Genomic DNA, 22,256 nt, shown 5'->3' on the forward strand with positions numbered 1-22,256 from the left:
ACCACGTTTTTACTGAAAAATACAAGCTGCATATCCGGACAGATTTATTTGATCCACTCACACCGGGAAGGACTCCCACTTGGCACTCCCAATTAGGCCATGTTGATTTGATTATATGGATGACATCCTCTGGAAACTCCAAAACTGATGCGAGCGAGCGATAAAAAAAAAGTTTGGCAAAAAAAAAGTTGCCTTCAGTATGAAATCAAAGTGGCCAGGAAGGTTGAACATAGGACTAAACACACATAGTATGGTATACCAACAGTTAGGTGTAGGGACCAGTACATCATACGGGTGCAAAACATTTTTTTTTCTTCTTGGACCAATCCGAAAAAAAAGACCTGAAAAAAAATCAGAGGAACAGGTATCGCCAATTACAAAATGGACTCCTTTTACATCTTATTCTTTGACTTCAGGTTTATTTTGGCATTCTATGGCATTAGTTATCTGTTTCCAGATACCTTTTTTCCATCTACGGAATATTGGTGCTCATTTTACAGCTGTTTTGCACAATTTATTGTATGGTCGAAAACTTTTTTTTTTGGAAATGGCCGAAAATTGGTGCGAGCGCGGATGTCATCCATATAATCAAATCAACATGGCCTTATGGGACCTCCATTTAACGTCATATCTGAGGGACGTCCTTAGCCAAAGATACTTCAGAACAATCCATGTAGATATTACTCATTTTGACCAGTTAAGTGAGGAAAGTCATGTTGTGCCTTTACCAAGGGCACAACATCGGGCAAAATACATTGTTCTGACCTTTTAGTAGCTATTGGTTGAAGATGTCATAGTGATAACTTTGAAATTCTGTTTTACAGGTTGAATGAAGTTTCTGATGTACCTGGGGCCAACAAAGTTATAAGTTTCCAGTCTCAGTTCAGATACAGGTACTCTAATGCATTTGCTCATGATCTTCAAAGGGCTCTTACAAACATGTAGCTCAATCCATTTCATAGCCATGTAATTCCCATTTGTACCATTTATATGTTCAACATCATGCCAATCATTTGAGAATGTACAGTCAAACCTGTACAAGTGAACACCTCTTCATAAGGCCCACCTGGTCATACACAACATGTAGATATACAGTCAAACCTTTACTAAGACCTAAGTGACCACCTTGGACAGGTTTGATTGTACATTGTGAAATTCTGAAGAAAATGTAGAAATTCCATTTCATGATAACAGTGTGTAAATGTGGTGGTGATTGTTGTATGTTGTTGTGCCAGAATATTACTTTAATAATACTAACTTTGTTGGTCATCACTAATTTTCAACGTTTCAGAACATCCTAATTATTTTTCTATTAAATGAATTTTGATGTATAGTTTCAGTAAATCCAGTGTTGCATGCAAACGATCAAAAAGATATTACTTCTAATTTTAACCTTACCACTAGTTTACCTTTATCCGTGGGGTAACCTATATCCTTTGTTTGAAAAACTTGGTATTTAGGGACATGTGGAAAAACGGTGGTTTCAAATATATTTTAGAATTGATATTGCGATTTAAAACCACTGCCCGTCGACTTTATATTCCTTTATACAGAGGATTTTATAAGCTATTGATATATTAGGTTACCACAAGGATCTGAGGTGAACTAGCAATATATATGGGATATATGGTTTCCATTCAGTATCAAACTTATATATTTGTCTATCTTAAAGTTTGTGTTATCTGTTTGTTTTATTTGTTTGTTTGTTTGTTTGTTTGTTTTCAATAGAGGAGAGACAGACTCTAATGTTGGCAGGTACATGTGATACAGTTGTATAGGTTGGGAGGGGGGCAAATGGACTCTTGCTAATTGCATGCGGCTGGATGACCTTGCCATGCTGACCTTGACTTACATGTACTGTGCGGAAGGGGGTGAAAAGGATGACTTGGAAGTCTTGCAATCAAATTGTGTTGTCTGTACGCATCTACTTTGGCTTGGCACAACTCTTCCATGGTCCTTTTCACTTACATGATGTACTTTAAAATAATACCTAAAATAATACCTTTTCTGTCCTAAGGCTTGTATATTTTGGCCAGAGCATGTTTTGCATGATGGATTCAATTACATATGCTTCTTTGTAACGTTGAGGATACAATGTTTGCTAAAAGGCCAGAAAAATTCAATCATTATTTATACAATGCATTGGAATATATGATGAAAACTAAGTCGCCATCATCGACATGGAAAGACTGAAGAGCAAATCTTAGTCTCCAACTCCAAGCAGATATTCAGAGGCCAAATTGGTATCCAGCAAGGATTTTAGGTTACATGTATATTAAGCTCCTTGCTGCCAGTTTTTTGTCATAGCTGCAGTTTTTGTGAACAAATGATCAGAAAGGAAACATAACAAGTACGCCTACCAATATCTGCTTGTAGGGTCTATTCAAACATGGGTGGTTATGTCTAAAGACAGACTGAGGCAAATGATGTGGCCATTTGAAGTCTTTTGGTGTGGCCTTCCATTGTGACCCAACAAAATCATTCCAAACAATAGGACTGGTACTTTGACAGACATTCAATTTTCATTTTCCCTATCCCAATATTCTTCAAAACAACTAAAACACGAGATATTGAATTTTTCTGGTTCAAGAGATTGTTAAACATAAAGGTTTGACAAACTGGTTTCTAAAGTTTGTGAGTTTCTCCCCTTTCTCCCCAGTGGTAGGACGGCAAAGCAGGCTCTGCAGGACAACAACACCATGCAGCAAGCCGAGCCGTACGTCGAGCGAGCTCCAAGCAAGCGCTACGACAGGAGAGGGGGAGGTAAGCTAAGCGCTGTACAGTCAAACCTGTCTATAGCGGGCATTCAAGGGACTGGAGAAATGTGGCCACTATAGACAGGTGGCACTGTAGAGAAAATGACAAACTCGGTGCAGGGTGACATAAGGCTGCAGTATGGTTGCAATAGGCAGTGTTTCTGTGTCAACGGGACCGGAAATGGTGTGGCCGTGGCCGTATTGGACAGGTGGCCGCTAAGCCTATTTCTTAATCATTACGAATCCAAGGGACTGACAAAAAGTGACCAGTATATGGCCAGGTGGCTGCTATGCAAAGGTGACCGCTAATGCAGGTTTGAGTGCAGTCACATTTCCTCTCGGCTGGGTAGTTTTTGGGAACAAAAAGTACGATCATAGAAAAGACAACAAACACACAAAACGGACCAAAAATAATTCAAAAGCATACGTCGATGAAGGTTAGACATCCAATAAGATACAGTATGCCAAAAAGCAGTTACTCAAGCAACAGAGTGTCACGGACGAAAGACAACCATATGGCTGTCTGAAACGTACTTACCATTTCCCAAATCATATCCAGTTGCTTGAGTAACTGCTTTTGGGCATAACATGCCTGGGCTCCAGGTAGGAAATTTGATATAGGCCTTAGTCAAGGTTGGACAAGTTTTCTGAAATCCACTTGTCCTATTGGGCAAGTACATAAAGAATCTACTTGTCCGAATCAACTTTTCACTTGTCCAAAATTAGAATAACATTTTTCTATGTATTTTCATATCTCGGCAATGGAATTCTTTTATCATTGGCTCTGTTTTTCTGTGTTGACCAATGCTTGATGCCATGGCTGTCAAAAGTAAAGTATAAAAAACTCTCACTCAATGGAAGAATTCTTACTTGCCCAATTAGGCAAGTTGGGTAGGACATTATAATCTCTTCTACTTGCCCAGGCTAGTGGACTTGTCCAACCCTGCTTAGAACCATTCTTATGGCTAATCACCATCATCCTTTTTTGTCAATCATAAAAAAAAATGTATTTGACGTACGAGCAAAGAATTATGGTAGGATTGATTGGTTCTGTGATTTTTTTTTTTCAGATGATGCTAACGGTGATGTGTACAAAGTAGGGAACCCTGCAGATGTCACCATGCCAATGTCACCTGATGGGGTAACCATGGTGATAGCCCCGGAACCTGTATCAAGGTAGGACCCCCTGTTAGGACCTCACATGTTTTCAGTGCATTCTTTGAAGCATCAGAAATGTAGATGACCTTTAGGTCATACCAACTCAATTTGTAGGTTGTCAGATTTGGTTAGAAGAAATATTGAGCAGTAAGGAAGAATAAATTTTCATAACAATAACAATAAGCAAATGCAAGAAACTCATCTATAGTATTTGTATTTCAGTAGCCTGCAGTAGATTATATTTAAAAAAATTATTAAATGTCTCTGTGGCCAAGTGGTAATGCAACCCCGCTGCTTGGCCATCTGTAACCAATTCCATGGATCTGTGGGCCTGAGTTCGATCCCATGGTCGGCAGAGCTCGGACATGTTGTAAAGGATTGCATTTGTCTTTCCGAAGGGACGTAAAATGGGGGTCCCAGCCTAGTAAAATGGAACCAACCGTTCATACCTGGCCTGGAAAACTCTATGAGTGCTCTATGATATGATAAACTAATCATGATAAAATATGATGATTTGTTCTGACAGTGGGAAGCAGTACGCCAACGGCACGGCTCCGGGGTCCGCTGTGAGTGCCAGATCCCTGCCCTGGGAACAGAGGGACGAAACTCAAGGGTAGGTGTCTGATGAACATGTCTGAGTACAACATTCCTTACTTTGGAGGTCCACATCAATTGGTGTGGTAAAGGTAAAGGTAGTGAGTTGTTATCCACTGTGTCTAGGGTACAATATCGGAAGGTGGAGCCCAACCCTCTCCTTCCAATGCCTTTTACCTCCCCAACCGAAGTCAGGTACCCATTTTTACACCTGGATGGAGTGAGGAAAGTGGTGCAAAGTGCCATTCCCAAGGGCACAACATCGGTAGCAAGTCAGGGGTTTTGAACCCAGGATCTTTGAATTTCAGGCTAAACTACCTAACCGTTCCGCCAAAACAAGGCCCTTAAGAAACCTGTTAATAGCCAGTAGTCCACTATAACCTATTTCTTATCCCTGTCCCTTGAGCAGTCTCTATAGACCTGGTGAGCTTTGATTGTTGTAACAGTACTGGAGGAACCTGACTTCAGCACCAAGGACAGAGGCATTGAAATTACTCTTTTGTAAAGAATTGGACAATTTTTCGTTCACCGGTTTTCAGCATTCGACCTGGTTTTGTGTAAGAACAACTCCAGTGACATAAGCAATGTTAAATAGTCGTGTCGGTAGCAACCTGCCTACAGTGACCATTTTCAAGTCCTGTGTGTGGTCACTATAGACAGGTTTGACTGTACATTACCTGTTTTCCTCATAAAGATTTTATGTTATTTCTGTACTCAAAGTGGAGTGCTAACCAACAAGCTTTTGATCAGTCCTTTGATCTGTCTCAAGTTGGAATGACCCACAGCCTATGTCGCCTGACCTGAACTTTTAGCAGTTTTCTTTCTGTACTGAAATAGCATATGAAACCTTTATGCTGTGAAATTACCATCACTGGTGACCTTTCATTTCAACATATTAAGTACCATTCTTTTTGTGTTTCAGGGGGCTGTTCACCTCTGGAGGCTCCCCTCGCTCCACGAGAAGTGTGGCGTCCAGCAAGAAGTTCCCGCGCTACCCAAAGAGTGGCAGCGACAGTGAGGGACCACACAGAAGAAGGTACAGAAATTACAATGTGTCTCAGGTTAATATTATGTAGCACAAATTTTGTTTTATGTAATACTATATTGTATTGTCAGGAGTCGAGCCCTTAAATATATTAGGTCAATGACAAAAAAATGAAAAGCTAGAAACCTATGTTTTTTTTGTTTGTTTATTGTAAGTGTTTAATAGCCAATTGAGGCAGCATGTATAGTGCACATTTTCTTGCACTTAGTGTCAGTGTAATGAGTTATTATTAGTTGACTGAAAGTCACTGTAAATTAAAGATAATCTCTCTTTTCTCCCTCTTTGTCTTATTCTCTCTCTCCCTCTCTCCTCACCCTCTCTCCTCCCCCTCTCTCTCATTCTCCCTCTCTCTCTCTCTACCTCCTCTTTCCTCATCCCTCTCTTTCTCTTCCACTCCTTCCCTCTCTTCTCCAATTCTCTTCTTCTCTCTACTCCCCCCCCCCTCTTTCTTTCAATCTCTCTGGCTTGACAATTCAGAGATGACATAGGAAGAATAGAACCAACAGAACACGATGTAACACACTTTTGTGTCTCTCGGTAAAGACATCACAGGGCCCGCAGCAGTGGCATGTCATCAGGCGACGACACTGACGCTCCAAGGAGAAGAAGACGGTAAGAAAAATTTTGCAAACAGCACATTTTTTTCCGTCTCCCTCTTGTGAAAATAGAAGAAGAAATGGACCGGTTCACCTACAATATTTGATTTAAGGGAAACAGCATCAGGAGAAGATTCTGCAAAGATTTTCTAATGTATGCCACATTTTTTACACTTGTGGTTCACATCTATTTCTACAACCAACCTTTAAGTTTTTAGATAATGTGACTGGAGACAGTGTCAGGATGTTCTTGTTATAAGGCAGGAATGCCTCCTTGTGACCTAATGTGGTACTGCAGCAAAGGCTAGCTATGCAGCAAACAGCCAATGTTTCAGTAACACCAATGTCCTTGGTAACACTAAAGATGTCTTCAAACAAGTTGTCTCCTCTTCCCACAATTATCAAATACTATGTATAATCAAATCACTTTTACAGACTGAGTATATATTTACTATTATCATCATAACTTGTAACGTGAGTCTATAATTTCCTGCTGTGTTGTCTTGTTTAGGTCGCGAGGGCGCAGCGGCCAGAGTAGCGGCAGCGAATCAGAGGCGAACAGGAGACATCGGAAACACAGATCACGGTACCCCTCGCAGGAGATGATTGACACCAGCGCTCAGTGGGAGGAGATCAGGAAACAGCAGGGCGGACAAGAAGTTCCCGCAGGACAGGGGTGGGTACAGTTGTTATCAGGACTCAGGAGCTTCTTGTTATAAGGCAGGAATGCCTCCTAGTGACCTAATTTGGTACTGCAAGTTTGTAGCTAGCAAATTGCTAAAAAATGTAGCTTAGTATTGCTGTTTAGAACACACTCAAGAAAATGGACTTTTGTTTTTTTCTCAAATACTTTGAGCTGTTTTTCATCAAATTTGTTCCAGGCATCACTTAATTCAATGTGTTGTAGTATGGGTCCTTATATAGTTGTTGTGCTTTTTACAAAAATTACAGTTTATTACTATTATATAACAACTTATTCAGTCATGATATTACATAATATGTTTAAATTGTACGTTTATCCTACATTCCATAGAGCAAATGTACATTTTTAGATGACAGTAACAGTACTGTTTCGCCTACACAGTGAAAAGAATATTTCAGGATAAAAGTGATTTTTTTGTGTTTTATTTTCAGGGTACAAGCTGCTGTTGTAAAGGACCTGAAGAAAAGGTGAGACAGAGGAATTGGGTGTCATGATTGTAAAACTGTATGGTCGCAATATGGTCGGCTTGTTTGGCAGAAGGAAGTATCTACGTAACGCTAGTTTACCTTTATCCGTCAGGTAACCTATATCCGTTGTTCACCGAAACAGACCACTGTTGCAGGGATATCAAAGTCTTTCACACTGCAATAGAATTTAAGGTATTGCATTTTGAAACCTTCGTCTGTCGACTTGATATACCCTGTTTTTAAGAAAAAAACGGATATAAGTTACGGACGGATAAAGGTTAACTAGCGTTTCATGTACATAATTTACAGTGAATACATGTAAAATTCTGTGTTGTTTCATAAAACATGCATCACGTAATTCAACACATGTGGAATTCTGCAAAAAGAGTTGGCCGATTACGTATTCATAAATAACATAATCTTTTGGACCCCCCTTCTGTAGTTTAGGACTCTTGAAGAAGGTTCATGATAGCACATCTAAAGTGTACAGCTAGACATTAAAAGGTCTGAATTACCAAATGAATATCATTTTTCTGAATCTCATGTGGCTTGTGTTTGATTCTTGTTGCATTTTATTATGTATAAGTATGCAGGCATGTAAGAAATCATGAATTTCTTCCGTCATTATTTCCTGACTCATTCGTGAGTACATGTAATCTACACCACAGATATATTTGTACAGCCTAATGTGTTAAAGGGGCATTCCACTCCAGATGGGGGTGGCGTTTTCCAATAGATAATGTGTCAATTGATACATAATCAGCCGAATTTTGTGGGTTTCACCTTGGGATGAATTGCGCGATGTGTGTCTTGTAAAACAATCTGACGCTCACTAAACCCATGCAGACCCTACCAATGCATTCCATATACGCATAGACACTTTGTTTATCGTGCATATTTTCGGAATAAATGATGATCGCTAAGCACACCGAGAAGGCAAATTGCTCATAAGATAGCAAAGAACACATGACAAGACGAGATTTCTTAGCGATCCTGAAATTAGTTTTGTATCCATACCTAAAAGTTTTGCATTGTATTGAGTCATAGGATTAATTCAATTAGAGGGTACTGTAAATGCAGAAATGTTCGCGGTGGATTAATGTTCACGGTTTTCGCGTTGGACATTTCACCGCGAATTTAAAACCACCGCGAACATTTTTCTAGGGCATTAAAATACTACAGTGCATGGTGCTACCGCGAAATTAAAACCACCGCAAAAAGTCATTTTTCCCGCTACCGCGAAATTAAATCCCCGCGAACTTAAATGCATTTACAGTACTTGGGGAGTTTAGTAAGAGACTGCATGCTTTTGAGGCATGTGGAACGACTGGGTACTTTATCATATAATGTAAAGTAGTATGCATTTATTACTTCCTAAAATTAATATCAATAGGAAAATAACACTCCTGTGTGGAGTGGAATGCCCCTTTAATAAGTAACAAAGTAAGTAATGTGTTTTTTTACCTCCTCAGACATGAGTCCCCACACCGCAGGAAACACAGGTCCAGATCACGATCTCCTGACAAGAGGAGAGAAGAGCTCTGGAAGCACATACAGTAAGTTCTCAGTACCCATATCTGCCATTTTACCTCTTCCTATCGAAAGCCAGTGAACTTTGTAACTTTTCTCAAACCATTTCTTTTTTTTCTATTCTGTACAATCCCATTCATATGCAACAGTTACTGTTCATCACATTCGCCAGTTTTAATATATTCTAGAATTTTTGTCTTGTTTGATATCTTTGATGTCTTAATCGTAAAGCAGTTAAAAGCAAAATGTGTGTAAGAATCAAACAACAGTGCTCAGGGTAAAAAAATCGATTTGGCTCATATTTTGCACAGTGATAGTACCTGGCCCACAACCCCTCAAAATAGCTGTCTTTCCGGTCAAAACTCAGTGTTGCCATGACAACAGCCCAAACAAGTTTTGAGGCCATTTTCACAGCTTTCTGCATGTCAGAAACATGGAAATTGGCCAAGTTTAGGACCCGATCACTGCCAAATGCATTAATTCTTACAGACATTTGCTCTTAATGTGTAAAGGGCGGATATTCCTAACTGTTAGAACTGGACTGCCTTTACAGAAAAGACCCGGTAGAGACTTCAGGCATGACAGAAGACCAGTTGAAGGACATCACTTACAAGGAAGTTGAGTAAGTCCAAGTGCATTCTGATTTTACCGATACCAGCTTTGTTTTTTCTTTTTTGTCAGTAGACACGCACATGTACAAACGGTGCTCTACTTTGTAGAAGTGGTGTGCGAACAAGTTAAGAGGTGATGGACTCGATTGTTCATTCTCTGTGCCCCTGTCACACATAACCTGACTTTCTCCTGACCATGGTTGGGATTTGAATTAGTCGTGAAGAAAATCAACTGAAGTTGGGAGTTGGCCGGCGAGTTTACCCACCAGACTGAATCTGTAACAGTGTGCCAGCCAACTATGGACCTCGTTATTTTCTGCTTAAAACGAGTTATGTAAGCCTTTTAAGACGTTAGAATGCAGCAATACAATCATGTATAGTAGTAGTACATATTACGAACTTTGCAATTAAAAATCGGAATAGCCGGGAAATGGCTAATTTTGCTTGTAAAAACCTGTATTAAAACACCTTGTTTCATCGAAGAATAGTGTAAGAATTACATTTTTGAAAGGTCGCAAAAGTTGTAATCTGCTTGGATGAGGTCACAGAAGCAAACTGGCACCAGAATAGGATGATTCTACTTGTAGGCTACTCCAATCCCTGTGCCAATCTTGCTAGACTGGTACGGTCAGGAACAAAGTCGTGGGAAGGTTCTAAATGTGTGACGCGGTCTTTAACGTGTGAAAGTGTTGTAAACCATTGCGTATATCCCGTCGTTTGTTCGCCAGCCTCCCGAAGATGAAGCAGTCTCCGGGGTACCGCCGTCGCCGCCCGCGCTCGATTGGCCGATCGGACCAGGAGACCCCGCAGCAGAGCGATGTGTATGTCTGTCACTTGTCCTTGTCACTGCTTGTCACCTACCCTATATAATATATTATGTGCAATTAGGGCTGTGTACCTAAATACCCATACCTGTACTGTACCTTTAAAACTGTTTAGGTACAGATCCGGACCTAAACATCTGTGTACCTGTGCCTGAACCTGTACCTAAACAAACAAAATTCACCATTGAACACAACTTTTTGAGACTAAAGATGAGTGAATTCCAAATTAAAGATGACAATTGGGATAATCTTGCAGTTGAAAATTAAGAAAACATTGTTATGAGTTTCAAATATATAAATCCTCATACAATTTATCACTAAAAAAGACTGTTGGCTCATACAATTCATCACTAAAAAAGACAGTTGACTACATTTATAACTTAAAGATATTTGATCAAACTTGTTTAGGTACAGGTAAAGGTCCGGACCTGTACCTAAACCTGTGTACCTGTACCTGCACCTAAAATATTTTTCGTACACAGCTCTATCACCTCCCCTATGTGCAATCGATATTATTAAGTATATCTTTTTCCCTATAGTTTAGTTCAAGATCTATACTTAGAGCTTGAAACACTGTAGATAGAAAAACACCTTCTCTTGTACTGTTGTAGGTATGAATTGATTTCTCTTTACCGCAATACAATATTTAGATTTAGATTTTAGAATGCATGACTTTTCCAGCTTTTGACATTTTACTTTAGACAGTTGTTTTTAAAAATACTAGGTATTTAGGGAAGTCAATTAAATGGAGAGTGGTTTCAAACTGCAATATTTTGATTTCAAATGCAATATTTTCAAAATATTGCAGTTTCAAACCATCGTCCGTCAACTTGATATCCCATAAACTGGCAACAATTTTCTAAAGTTAGCAGGTATAGGTTACCCCACAGATACATGTTAAGATGAACTTAGTATTGTATGCATCATGCCTGGATTCCAATAAGTATTTGATAGTTGAACTTCATTTTTTTGGTAGCATTATATGTACACATTTTACACTTTCTTAATGTTAAGTCTGCACTTAAAAAGATCTTCACATTCTTAATGAACACTCTTACAGGAAATCGCACCCTCCTCCCAAGACAAAGGAGCAACAAGACGTGGAGACTTACTGCTAACATTCTTAATGTTTCTTCCTTCTGGGTTTCTTTAAGGACTTTGGTCTCGTGGTGAAACTTTTTTTAAATCTGCAAGCTACTTGGTGGCCGGGTGGCTTGAATAAGTAACTTATGCGTCATCTAACAACTTTTTTTTTAGATTTTAGCAGTTTATTTTGTTTTACAAATCCTTTCCATGCTTAGTAATTTAGCATGATCATGGCATTCTTTCTGATCAGTTGGTCTTCTTTCCATGAAAAATCATAATGCTACATCTTAAATCATGATTGTAATATTGTCAATCACAGGTTTGAGATGTCTAATATGTAAATAAATGGTACCTTTCAGTATCTTATTGATATAAGTTGCTCAAGGACACTTACAAGGAAGTATGTTCAAAGACAAAATTATTTTGTTTTCTGTCTTCAAAGCAGAAAGATTTTAAAAAAAGACCTCACTCTTTATCCACTTTTCAAGTTTGGGGGGAAATATTAATTTCTGATACTATTATGATCATAACTCTCCATCAAATACTACGCTAAGGTAAAACCAATAAAACATAATGAGTGAAGCCTCTTTCAGTGTACAAAATTTACACAATTTAGTCAGGCTCGTGGACAAATATCTTCCCACAATAGTGGAACAATCCCACCAATGCTAAAATCACACTGGTACGGTAATACAGTTAGGACAACTGAGTGGGAAAATTGGGCCAATGGACTTGTCCAACTTTGATACAGTTGTAGTCAGTTTCTAATTACAATACCATAAACTGAATGTAGGAAAAGTCATAGGAAGGAAGAACGTCCAAGTGCAAGTAGTCAGTTGCTATTTGGAGTACCATAAATTAAATGTAGGAAATCTAAAAGTAACCACGCAGTCATGCATTGGAATGAAATATGTCCAAGTGCAAGACAATAGTTGCTGTTCGGAGTACATGTACCATGAACTGAAGCTAGGAAAAGTAAATAGTCATAGGAATGAAATACATCCAATTGCAGTGAACAGATATTCAGTAAAATCAATCTCCTTTGTTGGTAAATCAAGTTCAGTACTGTGGATCATTTTTAGTAATTGGAAGACAGCATATTAACTGTAATACCATATAGTAGATTGTATATTGTTACATAGACGTTAAACAGACTTCATCTATTTGTTTTCTCTTTCCTTTACCTTCAATGCTTCTACACCACACAAATGCACTTCTGACCAAGTCGTAGGTGTATCGGTCTTATTCAAAGTGGTTATGGTTTGCCTGGGGTGTCTGGTGTCTCCTTAAATATGGTAACATACTGGGTAATTGTTAACTGTTGTGGTGGACTGATAATAATATCTTATAATTCAGTAAGTCTGGCTTCACCACTGCACCAGTCAGCTACTGCACAGGTTGGTTGCACCACAGTTAGATAAAATTATAAAAACATGTACAGCAGGGCTCTAGCCATTGTCCGTTTTTCCGTCAATTGACGGAAATTTGCTGCGTCTGACGGAAAATTTTTTAAACCAATCCGTCAACCTTGACGGACAAAAATCCTTGGTGGAAGCTACAGACGGCTTGGGGACGCCGTCCACAGCCGTAAAAGCCACACACTGTTTGTTTTGCTATTGTTATGATTGTTGACAATGTGTGTCGGCGCACTTTTGCATACGATAATCTCATTAAAACCCATTTTTCAAGGTCTCAGTTCAGTCCTTCTAATTAATTTTAAAAAAATTTCGAGCTGGCTAAAGCCCTGATGTACAGTCAAACCTGTACATTCGAGTAACCACCTTTACATGGAGCAGGTATCTCACAGGCTCTAGCCTGATTTTGACAAGTTAATGCAGCAACTTTGAATTTTTTTTTGCCATTAATCTTTGCAGTCACACTTACATGGGACCAAAGGGTAAAATATGTGACCTCACATTGAACAAACCGCTGTGATTTTGCTTGATTGCAAGGATGAATCAGTTTTTGCTTTGAATCGTCTTTTGCAGACTTTAAGGCCAAACACTTTGCTGACTGTACAATCATTAGTAAGACCTCAAAGATAAGATATAATGTTATAGCCCACTTAATATGTAATTGTTAACAGAAACAGTGATGGCTTTTGTGAAGATTGAAGGCTATTTAATATATGGAGGTCCAGATTCAAACTTTAAAGTAACATTGCTTTAAGATGAGATTCATCTAAAACTTTAAAAAAGGAAAATCCTAACAGCCATTTTGCTCTAACCTGTTCTTGACAGAGAGCTGAAGATGGTTCCTGCGCTCCCGATCACCCACGGTTACCAGAGCGGGAACGAGTCCGTCCGCTCCAACCCGTCCTTCCCTCCGCAAGACGACCAACCGCCGCCGCCGTACACTCCGGCGCAGCACGGCACGCAGCGGAAAAACCCGGAAGGCCGAAGAACGGCGAACAACGAGCAACGCCCGATCTCGCTTCCCACGGAGGTGTTGTTAAAGATGCAACAGACAGGCTATCCGGGGCTGTCGGATCATCTGGTGAACGGAGAGGACATCAGCAAGTCTTCCACTGTGTTTGAGGCAGACTCGAGAGGAGATGGACCACCTGCCATGCGTGGTGTGTGCTTCTTAAGTATAAAAGCAATCTGGAAAATTGTCAGACGTGCAAAGTCTTGTGCATGAGAGTGTTTGTTTCTAGAACATAGGAACTATTCAAAGAGAAACATTTGGAACTGAAATGTGTGTTTTCTTGGGTGGGTATGACTCAAATCAAATACAACGTTCAGTTTAATAGTCGATACTGTATGACTGCGCTTTTTGAGGCAGGTGTATTCTCGGTATCACCTCTTTACTGTGCTGTATCATACAATGTAAAATTTCATAATCTGGGAAAGTAGTAGTATTAAGTATCCAGTATTTGATTATACCGCTGCTGGGATCCATGACACGGATAGGCAGCAGTCGGCTAGTCTTCACACCACGCTTCCATGTGGTTCGGTCCAGTGGGTTCACCGTAGCCAGGGCTCGAAATACTGGGTGCATGTGCACTCAGGTGCACCCAAAATTGGAACTGTGCACCCAATTTTTTTCAGTGGGTGCACAGGGTGCACCCAAATATTTTCTTAGGTTTATGTATGGAAAGGTATCAAGTATGCTAGAGGTAAGTATGCATCATATTCTTGACATCTAAGTGTTAGAAAGATAATAAAAATGTCTGTCATGTTACTTGTATAAGAATTTGATAGCTTGTAACTAAGTTTTGTTATTAGGTTTTCTTGACATTCTACTTAAATCTAAAAAGTTTTTGGTGCACCTAATTTATTAAGCTGGGTGCACCAGTGCACCTAATCCCAAAAATGAATTTCGAGCCCTGGTAGCGGTTCTATACAAAAAACAATTTTCTAGAACCCTCCTAGTAGACGTTTCACATTGATTGATTCACGCTAACCTAGTACCGTCCCCTCCTAAGGCATGAGCAAGTCTTCCACGGTGTATGATGGTGAGTCCAGAAGGGACAGCCCCACCTCCATGGGTGGTCCGGAGGAGGGGAGGAGGAGACAGGGGGATGCCAGGATGGGAGCCAATCAGCAGCTAGACAGGAGACAGCCTCCCGAGGGGAGGTACCAGGTAAGGAGGATCTCTTGCCGTGAAAAGCATCTTTTAAGATTTTGGGAAATCAAAAATTTTGGACTCTTCAAGATATATTCCACACAGCTCTGATCACAGTTCACCCTGAGGCTCTTTATTTAACACTTACCTAGTAGTTGATTTTCAAAAGGACTTTGACTGTAAAGTAAATACCACAATAATCTGAAATTTGGTGAACATTGTTATCATAAGGACTTCATACTACAATGTATTTGATACTTCAAAGTTTGAGCTGTGTAACTTCCTGTTTTATGAGACCACAAACTTATTGAACACCCCTCGTAAACATCAGCATCATTGTGTAAGAGGCCTACTTATCAATTTGTTGCTGAAGTTTCACATTAAAATTAGGGCAAATCAGAGTAATATGTCAAACAGCAGCATGTAGACATTACAGACTGAGATATAACAGTACTTTGAATACAATTTTTGACTTGTGTTTTCCTCCCTCTTGTGTAGAATGGTGCGCCCCATCACACCCAGTCCAATCAGGACCTCCGACCTCCGTTTAAGGAGATAGGAAACAGCAGGATGGACCCAGGGCTGTAAGTACTACATGTACCTTGGAGTTTAGTATCAGGGCTCGAAATACTGGGAACATGTGCACCCAGGTGCACGCAAAATTGGAACTGTGCACCCAATTTTTTTCAGTGGGTGGACAGGGTGCACCCAAATATTTTCTTAGGTGTATGTATGGAAAGATATCAAATATACTAGTACTACATCATATTCTTGACACCTAAGTGTCAGAAAGATAATGAAAATGTCTGCCATGTTACTTGTATAAGAATTTGATAGCTTGTCACTAAGTTTTGTTATTAGTTTTTGTTTTCATTCTACTTAAATTTAAGTGGTGCACCCAAAAATGTTTTGGTGCACCCAATTTTTTAAGCTGGGTGCACCAGTGCACCTAATCCCAAAATTGAATTTCGAGCCCTGTGTATGCTTATCAAGCCAGGGCTCGAAATACCACCTGCATATGCATGTTTGTGCAGGTAAAATCGGAGCTGTGCAGGGATTTCTGGTGTCTACCTGCACCAAACCCGCACTTGTCCATATACTGGGTTTTATGAATAAATGTCCTATGATGTAGATGTACATGTATATGGATTGTTACTAGCTGCATTGACTGTTACCACCTATAAAGTATCAAAGAAAAAATAGCAATAGTTCCTGAACAATTTTAGTATGATCCATACTTCCTATATTCAGAGTGGTGCAGGTAAAATTTGACTGGTGCAGGTAATTTTCAATGTTACCTGCACCAGTGCAGGTATGCAGAAAAAAGTATTGCAAGCCCTGCAAGCACATGTTTGAACTCATGTCAATCCACGGAAAGTGCATACAAATCAAAGCTTTTCATTATGCATGCCACAAACATTCAACCGATGTATACTAGATTCTATTTAAAATGAGAAAATACAAACTTAAAGATTTCTGTTCAGAGGCAATATAGTCTGATCCAAGGCATCGGTTCCAGGACAGAAATTTGCTTGTTAAGACAGAAAAAAATGCCCCATCCGTGCCATAAATCTGAGCTATAAAGTTGTTAAAAATGTGTTTATGTAAGCTTGCTGAGTGACAGATTTAACCAGGACAATTAACAACAGGGTTCCAGTAGGAATTGGAATAAAAATCGAAACTGGAGACATGGTCTGATCCCAACAAGGAGTCACAAGGAAAAATCTTGTGATCGTTGTTCACATTAGAATATTTTATTTTATTTCATTTCATTGTTTGGAATCAGGATTTGGAAAAAAAATTTCTAAAAATACTGCATACCCAACTTATAACTGTTTGCATTTTACCTTTCAGTCGTTTATTCGTTTCTTGGTTCTGATGTTTTGTTTTTCACTGACTACATTTCCTTAATTCTTTATAATTCTTTGTCATTTTCTGTGGGAGGAAATGGTTTTATATACTTCTACATCTAATGTTTTCACTTTGACTTCTCTCCTTATGTTTCTTACTCTGCTCAGTGCTGAGTGACTTCGGAGTTAAGGTTTTTCAGAAAGTCTGGTAGGTGTGGCCACTGGGAACATTAGAGGGACTATAGCATCCTTCTATGCCAGGCCTACAACTTGTATAAGTCAAGCAACAACCCTAGGCCTGGTGCACTGGCCTGGTGATCTGTGCATCTTGCTGTGTTAGAGCTGGCCAATCAGATGCCTTCCCTCCTGTTGTTGGGGGGAGAGTTACCAGCCAATCATGTTGCCTCTTTGCTGTGACATCTTGGCTGGTGACAGCTGGCAAGCACTAACTGACAGTAAGAAGCACAAAAAGCAGACCAATACATCAGGGTCGTCGCTTGATGTTCACAAGAGATGGGCCTAGCACGAATCAATGGGGACTAGGTGTTAGTCAGATGTTAGGCCTGCACAGTAGCTGCATGAGAGTCGTATTAGGAATTTGTTTTCTGTTCATTCTGCATCTCTTCCCAATTCGTTTTCCCTCTTTATTTCTAGCAATTCCCATTTTCATTTGTTTTTAAGTTTTTAAGGTCACACCACTATTTTCCTTTCCCTCGTTGATGTTCTGTACTGTTTAACATGAAAATGATATATTGCAACAGATTCATTGTTGAGGCGCTATCAATAAGATTTGCACCAAAAGTCATGTAGTGCTGGCATAGGCACAAACAATGTATATGGCTAATTTCTACACCTGACTGTGTCAACAAGACACCAACAGTTGCCTTCTATCTCACCATCTGCTTTTCACCTTTTTTGTGCATTGACAAGGATTCACAAGGAGACAATACTGGTGTGGCCGAAGAACCATCTTTCAACATGGTATCTCCCTTTTTCATAAAGTTACATATGTTAAACCTGTCTTTTTCTCTAATATATAGACATGAAGTCAGGAGAACACCCCCAACAGTGGACCGGTCCGACCGATCAGCCTTCCAGACCCCTCCACCATCAATGAATCTCCCCAACTCAAACGGCTCTGCGAGACCGATGAACGGACGCCAGTATCCGCACGCGGGGCAGGAACCTCGCCCTCCGTACCCAAACAGCCACGGAGCGACTCCGCCCTACCAACCCCCTCCTACCTCCACCAACCACCAGCCATCGCGGCTGCAGCAAAACCTCTACAAGAACAGCAGCCGCAACGGCGCAGCCCCGTACGGAAGCAGGCCTTCCGCTCACAGCGTGCCGCGGGGGGAGGGGGTGTACGCGCCGCAGCCATTCCGCGCCGTCCGCGACAGCCCGGAGGAACTGGAGCGACAGATTAGGATGATGATGCAGGCGCCGAACAGACACCACGAGTTAGCAACAGAGTTATAGCACGTGTTGAAGCAGTTAGGGACTTTAGTTGCCTTTAGGGACAATTCCTATAGGCAACTAGAATCAGAGAGACAAAGTACTGTAAACATTGAAATATTTCCCGTGATTCTATCTTCGCAGTGTCCTCTCCTTTACAAATTCACGAAACTGCAAACATGCATATCCAATGTATTTCTACAATCACAGTACTACAGAATTGTTTCAACTGCGAATATAAACAATGCAAAAAATCCCTTCCCCCAACTGCAAACTTGAGTCCCTCAGGGACTTAGGAATGTAGAGTAGCTAGTTCAGAGTTCTCTTAGCTCTCTTCATCTTTGGTCTGTCATCACGACAAATATTTACTTACATGTGTACATTGTGAGATAATCTGATCTAGTTTTGATACTTTCATATTAGATTTTCTAATCAAATTTTCTGTGTCAGCACATCAAAATGGCCCTTGTGGCCAACTGATGGTGGGATATTAATCTACAATGTACTCTGGATGATAGATAGAATAGGAAATTTTACCATTTTTCTACAGAAATTAACCATGTCAATTGAAGTACATATGTTGCTGAAACCCTATTTGGCAAAATGCACTAGCTTAGTGATCCATATGACACAGCTACCTTGTGTAATTTACAGTATGGCCGCACAGACAACAATTAATTGATATGAACAGATGTCATCCATACAACATGACCTAATCATGAGAAGACAAGTCTAGTTAGTGGTAGTTTAGGACCTGTGAGCTCATGGTGTCTGCTCGGTGCCCACATTCCCATTCTGACCCGTCCAGTCAAATTATGTCTCTCAGACTACACCTGCCCAGTACTGTTCTCATCTCGTGTGAATGGGTTCCTTCATAACTGTACATTAAATCCTCTGCTATGCTATGGTCACAATTGGAAAAGGGGGCCTTTCAAGGTAGTTCACAGGCTTTTCACTTTTGGGCCCACTACATAGCCATGTGGGACACCACGTGGCTACTGGGCTATTTTTGGGCACGGAAGGGCCCTGGAACTTTTTAACTCTTTGTCAAAATCAACCTGGGCCCCGGTTACAAATAAACACAGTGACCTAATACATGTAGTAACATTGCTGAGGGATACTCTCTGATATCAGGCAGTCCACCAGGACAAACTTGTAACTTCAGATCCCAGCAAAGGGTTCCTTGCCTAGGGACGCCAATTCAAAATGTAACAGTAGCATTGCAGAAATGGACAAATACGACCAAACGCTTTATATGACAATGCTCGTTTTTTTGGGGTATGCTTCAATTTTATGTTAATGAACAATGGTGTCCCTTGACATCCGAGAAGAGAAATTGTGAAGCATTTGAATGTTCGGAAATATTGACACAGTACGTTTTTTAAGGGAAGAAATGGTTTAAGTTTCTTTGACCTTGAAAACTACTAACCTTAACGTCTTGCATATTAATCACACTAACGTAACTTTATATTTGCTTCATATTCCATCTCACACTTTTTTACACTGATCTCAGCCAGTATTGAAGCTGATGATTTGTGAAATGCTCTACAATGTCTACAATGAAAGGCCAACAACTTATGATGAAATTATCATAGACCTCACTAGGGATTGCGTATAAGAATATAATTACTTCATATTCCATCCTTGGACATTTTTTACATTGATCTCTACAAAATTTAATATTGAAGTTGATAATTGTGAAATTAATACTCTACATACACGTTGACAATGAAAGGCCAGAAAGTCATTGTAAGGCTCTTGCATTTATTCTTACTAGGGATTGTGTATATTATGGCTTGTAATTTAATATGATAATGAGACAATAGCTTAATAGTAATAGGAAAACTGTTACATTCCAACTGAACAATTAGTTTTGTGGTGAAGTTTAGAGGATTTTCAATAACAAAGACTATGCAAGATGGTCTCAGCAATAAGTCCCCAATATTCTCTTTTATATTAAAAAGTATTTTTAATGATTGTACTTTGAAATCCAGAAAAATGTTTTGCACTGACTCTAACAATACTTTTCTCCCATGACATGTACATTTTTTGATAATGAATACTATAATCTGGAAACACTGTAACTAATAATAGTTTTGCTTCTTGAACCAATGTTATAACTAGAAGAATATTCAATATTTTGATGCTTTTGACAAATTTGAAGTTGTCAGTAAATTATTAAAGAATAGATAGGAATTTTATGGAATTTGTCCTGTAGGATTTACAAAATGTAGATTTGATCAATCGGTACTATTTGTATATAGTCAGCTCTTTTTTGAGGGGTGAGTTTTTATATGTATATTATCCTTTGTTAGTAATAGAGAATGTCTAATATGCAAAGTCTGTTGTGTTTGCCTTACCTGTTTTAAAGTAGACTTAAAGCTTTGTGTGGTATTTCTCTCTGTGAGTGTGTGTGTTTGTGTGTGTGTGTGTGTGTGTGCACAGTATGTGTGTGAATATGATCTTGTCTGTTAGTGTGTGTATGCGTGTGTGTGTACATTATGTGTATATGTGTGTGAATATGGACATGTGTGTCAGTGAGTGTGTGTGTGTGATATGAGCACATGTCAGTATGTGTATGTGTATATGCAATATGTGTTTACAACTGTATGAGTGTTAAATTAACACTAAATATGAACGTGTGATATGTGTGTCAGTGACTGTGTGTGTACACAGAGTGTGTGTGTGTGTGTGTGAATATGAACAATGTCAGTGAATTTGTATGAATATGAGCACGTGTGTACGTGTGTGTGTGTTCAGTATGCATATGTGTGTGTGAATGTGACCACACGTGTGTGTGAGAATATGAGTGCATGTGTGTGAAAATGAACACGTGTGAAAATGAACACGTGTGTGTTCAGTATGCGTTGTGTGTGTGTGTACGTGTGTGTGTGTGTGTGTGAATATGAACACACGTGTGTCCGTGTGTGTGTTTGTATATATCTTACAACCAGGTAGTTACAATTTTGATACCAGAAGATCTAACGTCACTTGTAGATTATTTCCGAACACTGACGCACCCGCAGGCACCCAATCAAACCAATCAGCTGCACAGCCGGACATCCGTACTATTCTGCATCCCTTGTGGGCACGACGGAGCCTTAATCACAAATAATAAAGGGTTAATAATTCCGGTCTGTGTTATGTTTGGTCGGTTCCTATAACAACAAAATAAACCATGAAGTATGAAAGTATGAAAGATCGATACAATATGTCGTTTAACGCTATCATTATTATATTTCAGCCATACCATAGGTATGGTGAAATATATTGTATTCGTAATGTTTCTTTCTTTCTTTCTTTCTTTCTCCTGTCAAATCTTCGGAACACGGTATCTCCGTTGTTCCTGAACCGATTGACTTGAAATTTGACACAAGGGTAGAGTAGGCCAATACCCCCAGACGTTTTTTTCATTTTTTTTCATATCTGCCTTCAAAATGATTTTATTAAGGTTTTTTGGTCATCTTAAGACCAAAACTGTATATTTGGGCCCCCTGTACCCTGGTATTATAACCGAATGAGCTAAAATTTGTCACAGATGTGCCTTGATAATTCCCCCATATAAATTCAATACCACTTTTGGTGTACAGTATAACGAATTGCTTATTTTTGCGATTTTTTGGTCATTTTTTGACCAAAAAAGGACACTTTTGGCTCCTGTACCTTGGTTTTAGAACCGGATGACCTGAAATTTAGTATAGGAGTGCCCTAGACATATGCGCACATGGATTCATTTACAGTTGAGGCATACAGTACAACAAAATGCTTAATTTTGCGATTATTTGGCCATTTTATGACCAAAAAGTACACTTTTGGCTCTTGTGCTCTGGTTTTAAAACCAAATGACCTAAATTTTGGTAAAATGGTGCACTAGATATTTATTCAAATGACACATGTATAATTTTTGTCATAGACTACGTCAAAATGATAGATTTGGGGATTTTTTGTCATTTTCCAATAGCCAGAGGGGTCAATGACCTTAAGGTCGTTGACCCCAGCTGCAGATTGCACCTT

At 39.5% G+C, this 22,256-nt stretch overlaps 1 protein-coding gene across 1 annotated transcript; it reads left to right on the forward strand.

The window, feature by feature from the left end:
- The first annotated feature begins 818 nt into the window (after nt 1–818).
- Nucleotides 819–20,582, forward strand: LOC118404740 (serine/arginine repetitive matrix protein 1-like). The gene is made up of 16 exons (XM_035804046.1): nt 819–893; nt 1,729–1,755; nt 2,660–2,763; nt 3,827–3,932; nt 4,441–4,527; nt 5,431–5,544; nt 6,097–6,165; nt 6,661–6,825; nt 7,284–7,319; nt 8,792–8,875; nt 9,403–9,471; nt 10,189–10,281; nt 13,611–13,945; nt 14,798–14,955; nt 15,436–15,521; nt 17,828–20,582. Exons 3-16 carry the CDS (start codon nt 2,700–2,702, stop codon nt 18,264–18,266), a joined length of 1,905 nt encoding a protein of 634 aa, XP_035659939.1. The 5' UTR covers nt 819–893; nt 1,729–1,755; nt 2,660–2,699; the 3' UTR covers nt 18,267–20,582.
- Nucleotides 20,583–22,256: the final 1,674 nt, after the last annotated feature.

Source organism: Branchiostoma floridae, chromosome 2, assembly GCF_000003815.2.
Source record: "Branchiostoma floridae strain S238N-H82 chromosome 2, Bfl_VNyyK, whole genome shotgun sequence".
NCBI lineage: Eukaryota > Metazoa > Chordata > Leptocardii > Amphioxiformes > Branchiostomatidae > Branchiostoma > Branchiostoma floridae.